Source organism: Triticum dicoccoides, chromosome 1A, assembly GCF_002162155.2.
Source record: "Triticum dicoccoides isolate Atlit2015 ecotype Zavitan chromosome 1A, WEW_v2.0, whole genome shotgun sequence".
NCBI classification, from domain to species: domain Eukaryota; kingdom Viridiplantae; phylum Streptophyta; class Magnoliopsida; order Poales; family Poaceae; genus Triticum; species Triticum dicoccoides.
In genome coordinates, this window is record NC_041380.1 from 564,292,984 (window position 1) to 564,303,837 (window position 10,854).

The 10,854-nt window shown below is 45.8% G+C and overlaps 2 protein-coding genes across 2 annotated transcripts in view; both read right to left on the minus strand.

Moving 5' to 3' along the window:
* Positions 1–6,393, minus strand: part of LOC119333855 (BTB/POZ and MATH domain-containing protein 2-like) — a 10,005-nt gene extending 3,612 nt beyond the window's left edge. The window contains exons 1-2 of the mRNA XM_037606618.1: positions 6,317–6,393; positions 5,944–6,257 (exon numbers count right to left, since the gene is read on the minus strand). Coding sequence (XP_037462515.1) covers positions 5,944–6,257; positions 6,317–6,393 — 391 coding nt within the window. The remainder of the gene's footprint in view (positions 1–5,943; positions 6,258–6,316) is intronic.
* A 2,143-nt stretch (positions 6,394–8,536) lies between these two features.
* Positions 8,537–9,368, minus strand: LOC119333962 (antimicrobial peptides-like). The gene has a single exon (XM_037606680.1). It carries the CDS (start codon positions 9,304–9,306, stop codon positions 8,590–8,592), a length of 717 nt encoding a protein of 238 aa, XP_037462577.1. The 5' UTR covers positions 9,307–9,368; the 3' UTR covers positions 8,537–8,589.
* Positions 9,369–10,854: the final 1,486 nt, after the last annotated feature.

Here is a 10,854-nt window from a genome sequence, read left to right on the forward strand (position 1 = left end):
TTTAAGCAAAAGAGAAAGAGCAAAGAAGCTTGTAAGCAATAGCCATAGCATCCACCACATTGCATAAGATTGTCATATCCGATCATCTTGGATCAAACACCGGGAACCATACATACATAGCATACTTGGGATAGAAGTTGTTACATTTTGCATCTTATAGGTTGTGCACAAGTGTCGTATCCGCCTAGTGAGCAATCGTGCTAGCGTCTCTCTTGAGTTGTGCAACACGAGCGTTTTCCGTGGATTCCACATTTTGTGCTCATCCTTGGTTGCACGACCCCATTTATCTATCCGTGTGTGTGTTTCCATGTGCCACATATTGCTATTGGTCTACTTGTTACACTTGCGAATTTGTGAATCTCTTTCAACATTATTGACTCTTGCTAACATTTTACATTAAATTTTTGTGCCACTATCCTCACCGAGCTCCACCATAAGCCTTACTTGTGTAGGTGTGAGAAACTGACAAGAATTGGTACCAATTGTGCTATTTCCTTGTCCATATTGGGGTGATCATTGATCCACTTTCAACTTCGGTCAAGGTACATTTGGTATTCGTTCTTCTCTTTCTCCACTCATATTGGCTCGAATCTTGTGATGGATAGGCAAGGCATTTCATCTCCGGTCTTCCACAACAACGACAGCGTGAACAACTACATCACCAAAGCGTCAATCTTCGATCTACAACGACAAATGCAAGGCGCACAATCAAGACTACGAGAGCGCATCGAGAACCTCTCCATCGACATTCGTCACTCCGAAGCGAGGAAAAGGGACTACATCGACAACAAGCTTTCCGCATAAAAGGAGGAGCAAGATGCAAGGATGGAGGATATTCGAGCCTTGATCAAGTCTATTTCCCCTTCGTCATCTTCAAGGCGGCGGCAAGCACATCGATCCTCTTCGGAGCGCCCAAGCGACACAAGCGCAAGACATCCACGTCCACATCTCCATGGCGACCACCATCACGTTCGTGATCCACCTCGTCACGAAGGGCAAGTCACCTCCAAGCAACATGTGCACGACGACGACGAATGACATCTACTACAAGCTCAAGTGCGACAACGCCACCATCAACATGAAGATGCTCGAGATGCGCCTTCCTACAAGTCCCAACAAGCCCTACTTCACGCCAAGTCCAAACTTCATGAGCACAAGAAAAGACCGCGAGACGAGCACCACCAAGACGGAGCTACGGCTACATCAACCACTTCGGCATCTTCGCCAAGTGCTATCAAGGCATCTTCGCCTTTGGACGTACGACATCTTCTCCTACTTCCCGTGAGTTCGCCTACATCGACATCTTCAACTACAAGGCGACCAACTACGCGTGAGGGAGACACTTACATCTTCGGAAGCCCCTCAAGGAAGATGGCCGAGCATGGGAATTTCCCTTCGGTCATGGAGACGAGCTACGAGGTGCCACATCATTTGGGCCTCCAAAAACAAGACGGCGACAAGAAGGTCGAGCAAGGGCCATCCTCTTCGACCACGGCGACGAGCACGAACCTCTTCAACAACATGAAGACGGCGCCAATATTGGACTCATACTCCGAGTCAAGCTACGAGACCGCTCATGAGACCTTATCTTTGGTCTTCGAGGAGAGTGATGATGTGCCATCTTCGGCCTTCATCCACGGCTACGACCACGACATGATTGAGCATGGAGACATTTGCACCGACATCTCTCCGACAACGACATGTGACGAGATGCCCCAATTGCCATGTGAGGAGAGCCACCACCACATGAGTGACATGAGTGACTCCACCACACGTGACATTGAGAGCATTTCCTATGAGAGGATGAGTGTGACACCACTAGCCCCACACTTGAGAGCATGCCACACATCCTATGTGAGGTTGAGAGCCATTTGAGTGACTCCACTAACCATATGAGTGAGAGCATCCGAGAGGGAGTGAGTGAGCCACAACACTTAGTGAGCGAGGTAGTTGACACGGCATGTGAGGCCACTTTGATTTCTAACTACTTAACCTCTACTCCTAGTGTGTTTTCTTCTTTGGTGCTAGGTCTCCTACATGACGACGCGCCTATCCTCGACAAGTCCATACCTCCAATGGAGATGACGATGGCCATGGTGGACGATGATGCACCCCCCACATGGTTCCATCAAGATGAAGATGACCACGACTCGGTCTTTGACACCTCACCTACAACACATGAGCGATGCTCCAAAGGTAACATAGGTGATGTTGCTTCTCTTGTCCCACTAGTGGACTATTTCACGAATGATTGCTTGCATGCTGTTGACACACCTATACCCATGCTTCATGCTAGTGCGGCTTCTTCATGTCATGACTCATCTATTTATGATAAATATGATGATGAGCATGTTGATTTGCCTAGTTGTGATGCTATGCTCCATAGGATATCATGTGAAAATTCTATTGGTCACATCATGTTTGCCAATCCTTTGAACTTGTCATATGCTATGAGTGAGATATCCCATATTGCATCATTTCAATCTCAACATAGTGACTATGCATGCCCCATTCACATAAATCTCATTTGCACTTACATCATAGATGACGAGATGATGGTCATTGGCTTTTATTTTTCTTGTGATGATATTGCCATGCTTCCTTTACATGATTTGCGCAATTCATCTACTATGCCATGCCATGATCACAATGTTCCACATATGCTTTGTTTTGGATGTTGTCAATATTCTTCGTGTGATGTTTCCACTAATGATCATGCGGAGACCCCCATAGTTTCCTCATGCGTATTAGGAGATTTTGACGCATTCCATACATTGCATGATTCCTATATTTGCTTGCACCATATGCATTCCATGAACAACAACGCTCTACATATTTCTTGTGATGCATTACACAATTTGAGTCTCCATTATGCTATACATAACAACAAACCTCTCATGATGGATGACATATTTCTATATCATGCATCTCATTTATTTGAGCATTGGATATTTTGTGCTAACCAACACAAGTACGTGCGCATCATGATAGATGATGTGTACATCTACCACGCACACACAATTTTTCTTTTGTCCTTGTTTTATGTAGGTACTCACGTATACTCGTCAACCTCTCAATTCCAAGAGTTGACAAAACGAGCTCTTGAGAGCAAAGACAACTTGGGATCCCATGAAGTATCCTTCCCACCGTTCTCTTCGCGCAACGCCTACGCGCATCTCTCTCACTTGGCTCTCACACGTTTATGTGTTATATACCGCTTGTCGCTTCATGCTCATTTTCCCGTGTTCACTTTGCATGCTATGCTTACTTCTATATCTTTGCCATGCAATTTTGACCCTTGCTTGCATCTACCCATGATTCACCATTATTCTACTCCTATGTGTATTTGCATGCTTGGTAGAGATCCTTGTTGCTATTGTCATTTTTATCATGTGCCTCATGCTATTGATGCTATTTTTTTCATATCTTGCTTTCATGCTTGTGATATGTCTTGTGCATTATTCATGACCACTATTTGCACACATGACATACTTGACATGATTCCTTCTAGTACGTTGCATCTTTGCACTACTAGATTGCTTATCTTGATTCACATGATTGCTTTCTTTGTCGCATCACCCATGTTCCATTCTTACTTGCTTTCTTGAGTTGATGACGTATATGTTCATGCCTCTCACATGATATATTTTGTTCATTGTCGCTTGCCTCCAATTGTTGCACCTATGCTTATTGATCGTGGAGACTTGGACACCTTACTTGTGATGCATGCTTGCTTGATTACGCCTATTGTATTTGGTTGTTCTCGCGTCATATGCCTCCATACTATGAAATGCTCCCTTATCCTTTCTTATGATGAGCATGATGCATACACTTGTTGGGTATTTTACCGCATGAATGATAGGTTTTCCGCTAACCTCATTTGTTTTTCCGAGTGTTTGTCATGTTCTTTCATGTTGAAGGATTCACAAGGCGATACCGTCATGACACAATTTGGTCATGTGAAGGCATACACGATGTGCAACACCAACATTTGCGAGAATCTCCTAAAGGTGAACTCCTTCCCTTTGAGCCATCCTCAAATATGCATATTGGATGGGTCACTTTTTCATTGTTGTTTCCTTCTTCTTGTCTACATGTTACATCTATTGGATGGAGGACCGACATTGGAGATGAAACCCATGGACCTTCAAGTTGAGGAGCGCTCGGATTTATTGGATGCACCTTCAAACCTCCACTCATGCCACGACATCGAGCATTGGTATACCAACACCTCCATATTTGTTGATTGTGTTCACACATGTCATGCTCGATGGACATATCATACACATGACAAATTTGCATCTTATGCATTGATTGACACACATCATGATTGCCTTGTTGCATCTTGTATTCCCATGTCATCCATGATATATGAGCTTGTGCATTTCATTAGCAAATTTGTTGTGATATACCTTGGTGGCATATTCATACTTCATGATCTTATTGCCTACCATCAATTGCATGATCACATCACATTGAGCATTCATTACCATATTCATGCTATTGATAAACCGTCTCACTATGACATCATTTTGCACCGTGGTTGCATTGATCACATCTACAATACATTTGTGTGCACAATGAATGATTTTTCTCCCATGAATGCTTTACATGTCATTTTACATCATTTGGATAAGCATATCATGCATCTTCATGAACAATTCCATTGGACGAACTCATGTTTATTTGATGGACACCTTGTGTGCGTTAACCATTGTATTTCCGAGTGTCATTTGTGTTTACTCTTATTGCATGTATACCACTCCGGCGACACCTTGGAGTACTTGGATTGCGCAATGTCTTCAACTCCGTCCAACTACAAGTCCGTCCACGACTACCGTTTCCATGGTGATGAGGATCACGATCCGAGGTCGGATCTTTCCCAAGGGAGGGGGGGGGGGAGATGATGCGGAGCATCCCACGTTCACCCCCATGTACACTCCGACTACTCTCCAAGCCCTAAGAGAACATAAGACGAGACCTCATCTACACACCATTGGACACAAGGTGAACTCGCTCCTCTTCGAACCATCACTTTCCATACCATCACTTTCCATACGTGAGACATGGCTACTACCTCAAACATGTGTGCTATGCATGACCAGGAACCAAGAGGAAGACCATGGACAAGAAGGCGAGGACACCAAGCGCGAGGAACGAGAAGAAGAGCTACGGAAGAAGTTCCAGCCACCTGACGACCGGTCGGGACCGGACGTCTGACGCCTGAAGACCCACCGGACGACCGGCCCGGACCGGACGACCGGCAATCCCGCACCCGAGCCAAACGAGCGGACGTCCGACAAGTCCCGGATGTTCGACACACTCCAGCGACCGGACGTCCGACCGTCTCCGGAAATCCGGCGCCACGTCAACCGAGCCAAAACGCCGGATGTCCGACAAGTACCGGACGACCGGACCCTCGTGAGCCACCGGACATCCGGTACCCGTCGGACGTCCGACGCCTTCTGTGCAAAGTGTATCGGGCCGAGCCCATGTATCCCTTCGCCCTCACTTACCCCTTCGCGGCCCTAGACTATATATACTCCTCCACATCCACCATTTGAGGGTTAGCGTTGGTTTAGCTCATACTTAGAGATAGAGCTTCGCTCATCCACATCGGATCTACTCCTCGTGAGAGACCGCGGCCTCTTCGGAGAAATTCCCCTTGGATTCAAGACCTCCTTTTGGAGAAGAACATCAAGACCTCCTCACGGATAAGACCGGCTACCTTTGTATCGTCCGTTGTTGACTTTGGATCTTGTATCTCACCTTTGTGTTCATCGATCTGGCGCATGTGTGATCTATTCTTATTGGTTGAGTGATTCTCTCGTGTTTCCTCTTGTGTTTTCCCTCGTTTTTCCCTCGTGTTCTTCGCGTTCTTGGACGGGATCCGCTCCTTTCGTGAAAGATCAGCCCCTAGGGTTCCTACCCTACATTAAGTAAGAACACACATAATGCTGAAACAGTCATCTATTATATCACCTGATTGCTCCAGCTCCTCCTTATCTATGAGGAAGCGATAATATGAACTGAGGCCGCCAGACAAAGTAGGGCACCCTGGCCATGAATAGATGGTGCTGACGACGTATGGCGGTTCTGGTTCCCCATCTCTATCACGCAGATCAATGGGTGGTCTTGGTAGGTCATCAATAGCATCAGAACATTCAGCAACCAGGGATACGTAACGGGCAGAATCACCGATTTCCGATCTACGACCGTTGGGGTAATACCTCAGAATCCAGTCGTGCCCTTTGAAGCTGAGAAGGGGAGAAGCCAGGCACTCGCGGTCTTGAATCGCTCCTTGGCGCTCGAGTACCCGTCTACCTTGAGCAAGTACGACCTTTCCACATAATCGGATACAATGGCAGCAGAAAGCTTACACCGATCTGCCATTGCGGTCGCTAGACAGCCCAGGGCCCGGTTCGAGGGTCGGGGCCGACTCCCAGGCAAAGAGCAACGCTGCCTCTGCTTGCCGGCGGAGCAGAAGAGGAGAGTGAGAGCAGGGCGGCAGCAGCAGCAAAACAAATCAGGGGAATGCGGCGGCGTGAAGAAGTGCTCCGCGTGAGGTAGGGTGATGGTCACGGGAAGAAGTTCGTTTTTGGGCTTAGATGGGCTTCCGTGAGCACACGGCGCACAGCCCGTGTTCGATTTTTTAAGTTAATATAACAGCTCAAAATTACATCTCTGACCTCCTTCTACTATGCCAGTATGCTTGTATTTCAGTTTCAAAAAAAAAATGCTGGTATTTGCCTGTCAAAGAAAAAGTATGCTTGTACTCTCTCTGTCCGGAAATACTTGTCGGAGAAATGAATGTATCTAGACGTATTTTAATTCTAGATACATCTATTTTTATGCATTTCTTCGACAAGTATTTCCGGACGGAGGGAGTATTTAGATTGACCTTCCTCTACTAGTCAAAATTTAAAGCATTAGTTGGCACGCAAGTCACCACTTTATCACATGGCACTGTTATATAGCATTGCTGTCCTTTGGGTATTATGAGGTCCACCTGTGGGAAAATGAAAAATGTTCCAAAACTGACCCTTATCTTACGTATCTACCTTAAGAACAAACAGAAGATAATAAAGATAAATAATGACATAGACCCATCACATATAAAAGGTGCCCACACCCCAAGTGTAGAAGGTGTTGGATAGGCTTCCTATATTTGGGCATCAGTTACAATACCAGTTTACAAATCTATGTGCCGCCCATAGAACAGACAACATAACTGTGTGCTGTTACAAATATACAAGAATGAATCATTTTCGAGTCCCATGTATCTTACGATCCACATTAATCTCTTTGATCCTTCAATATATACTATGATGGGTTTCTCCCCGAATCCTTCTGTGGTCGTCTTTATCTTACTTCTTGTAGCCACAGGTGCGTCTAACATCATGAACAATCCCTCAAAATACGTGCCTCTGGAGTTTGTGCACAAATATATGGATGGTACATGTTTCTTATTTTCTTTGTTATTTTTATGCGAAATCCAAAAGAAGCCTTATTTTCTGTGCTCATGCAATACTTTTTCAACATGCCGCTCCACACGGCTCCTCTTATTTGTGTTGCCATATCATTGAAATTCTCATCATCTTGCGTGTTGCCCTATACCATTCTCTGCCGTGGCAGCCGGTGTTTTCTTCTCCTATTCTTGCTTGTAGGCCACAACCATGGTACCACCTCCCTAACCCTCCAGGGCCGGCTCTGGCCCAGGGCAAGAGGGGCAACGGCCTGGGGCCCAGCCGAAATAGGGGCCCATATAATCTGGTACAGTGTATAGGGCAGTGTAAAGGAAAAAAGGGAAAAAGGCCCATGTATCGCACAGGCACAGCCAGCCCAAGCAAGCGCACAACACAACCAGGGCCTGAACACGGTTGAAGAAGGAACGCCCAGGTTGAGAAGGTTGACGCTTCGTTTTCTGTCGAGCGAATCACGCATGGAGTCCTCGCCCAGCCGCCCACTCGCCTGACTGGAATCCCTAATTCCCAAATCACGCAAGGTCACAGAGAGTTGGAGCGATCAAAGTCGGCAAGAGATCGAGGAGAGATCAAGATCAACAGGTAATTCGCAGATTAAAAAACATTGCGAGCAGATTATGCCTGCTGGACTCAATCTTTTCGTGTTCTCAATCTAAAATCCTCAATCAGGTGTCTGATTTTACTTTCTTTTTACATCACTTGCAGCTGCATCCATTCATTAGCGTGCCAGACTCTCAAATCGCTCGGTTTGTTCCATTGTTCGTGGAGGAGCTAGTCAGCCTCGGTCAGTATCGCTTGGTCATTCAGATATCAGATCAGATAGCCTTATTTTGGAGGCTTTGAGTTTGCTAAGTTGCTACAACGTTCAGGTGTCCTCTCTCATTTTATTGTAATCATGTTGCTGAATCATATTTACTGGAGGCTTCGAGGTCTGGTTTGTTGGCAAGCTATTTCTCTTTCTTTTTATGCGTTGTAGCTTCTATGATACTTGTTTTGGAACAAATGCAAGAAATATTATCAGATATTTGATTCTCATGAAAAATTATTAGTCTTTGTGACCTCATAATAACTGTATTCATTCATGTATCAAATTGGATTTTTCTCTCTATTGGGCCCATTGGTGGAGTCCGCCCTGGGGCCTTTGAAATCCCAGAGCCGGCCCTGACACCACCTCCTCGATGATGGCTCCGGCCACCACTTCCCAGCCGCGGAGGTGCTCGTCCACGCTGCTGCTGCCACCCACATGGAGGTTGAGGCCAAAGCTCATGCACTGCTGCACGCATTGTTCCTTTCTTGTTGGGTCTTGCCAGTGTTGACACTTCAACTCGCAGTCTTCTCTGCTAGGATGATGATGCTGCTGGCTGTGGCACTGGTCCACACAGAACTGTCTCCTGGCCAGATCTTGGTAATAGGCGCACTTGATGTCGCAATCGTCGTTGCCATGGTCATCGGCACGCGAGCCGACCTCCTCCTCCAAGGCATGGGGTCGCCCGTCGACGCCGTTGTTGTTGCCAACATGGAGGTTGAGGCCAAAGCTCATGCATTGCTGCACGCATTGTTCCTTTCTTGTCGGGTCTTGCCAGTGTTGACACTTCATCTCGCAGAACTCTCTGCTAGGATGATGATGCTCCTGGCTGTGGCACTGGTCTACGCAGAACTGTCTCTTGACCGGATCTTGCTGATAGTCACACTTGATGTCGCACCAGTTGTTGCCGTGGTCATCGGCACGCGAGCCGACCTCCTCCTCGACCTGCAAGGTGGCGATGGTTGTGGCCCCATCCTCCTGCTCGGCGCTTACCGTCGCCGGAGCCAGCAACACCATTGCGAGCAGGAGGAACCACCAAACCCCACCCTTGTGAATGAACTCCACAGCTGCTCACACGAGATATGAATGGCAATGGATTGAACAAGGGGGAGGCCGGTGACTGCATTTATAGATACACGCGTGAGATATTTACATGGGAAAGCCAGGTATATTCGCTCGAGGTACGTCTACAATTATTCCATGGCTTAGATCGTCTTTCACCATGCATGTATCCTCTGCCAAGCATGTCCATCATTCTTTTAAGAGAACACGTGGGGCACGCCGCCAGCTTATTAATTATACATGGTGAAAAAAAAAGATAAATCATTCATACGATGCCGGACAACCATGGGTCCCATATAATTTAGCCGGACGACTAATGGATTTGTTTTCAGTATGTTTGTTAATCTTCTATATCTAAATAGCTAGCCCCCACTAACATATTTCTCTCAACATGCAAGCATGACACCTCATTATTCAACATGCATAGAAAAGGCCCACCTCAACATGCAACTATGCATATTAAAAATCCACTTCAACATGCAAACATGCATGCATGTAAAATTCCATTCTATTATGGTATTAAACTTAATTTTTATATAATTTTAAAAACTATTATTTCAAATATTTTTATTCCATTTAACCAAAATCTCACTAAAACACTGTAAAAATATTCCCGCAACAACGTGCGGGGCATCATCTAGTTAATTTAATCTGCTGGCCAAGTGGCTGATATTGTATTGGGAGCATGAACCACGCGATTTTGCTAAGCCAAGTACAACAGACAACACTGCTGATCTCCATCGTGCTTCTTCTTAGTTAATTGGGAGTGTGAACCATGCGGTTTTGCAAAGCCCAAGTGCAACGGACAAAACTACGGATCTCCATCATGCTTTCCGTTTTCTTAAAAAAGGGAATTCACCGTGCGTTTTTTCGAGAGTAAGCAATCGCGTACCTTAATTTTATAGAAGATAGAAGATAGAAAACAATGTACAAGAAAGTTACATGAACACACGAGGCAACTGGCAACACCATCCACTGCCAGACTCCGCACTTGCCACCCTAAACTCTGGCACGACTGCTCACAGAATACACTCACTCCATGGCCATCGGCCCTCATCCACATACGCAGCTCCTTGAAAATCTGAGAGGTAAATCTTTGTACCGTGTCCAGAGCCAGCACTGTGCTTATCTTTGCAAAATATGCTTATAGTTTTTGACTGAGCCATGGTAAACTTGCCCCCTCTCTCTCTCCTCTCTTCTGTTGAGTTGTCCTCTCTCTCTCTCTCTCCAATATTGACCTGCTCCTACAAGCTTTATCAAAGCATCAAATTTTAGGAGTCCTGGAATATATAGTAGTTACTTGGGAACGTTGCAGCGGGAAGAGGAAAAAATGGTTTCATCAAATCCATATAAATATTATTGGCAACCAACAGATAAGCACTCCGTATCTTTTTCGATAAAGGGTATTTTTATTGACTCATAATATAGTATCGAGGAATACAATTACAATGACACACACCTGGCCTCTGCATAATCAGGATGCGCACAACCACAACACACACA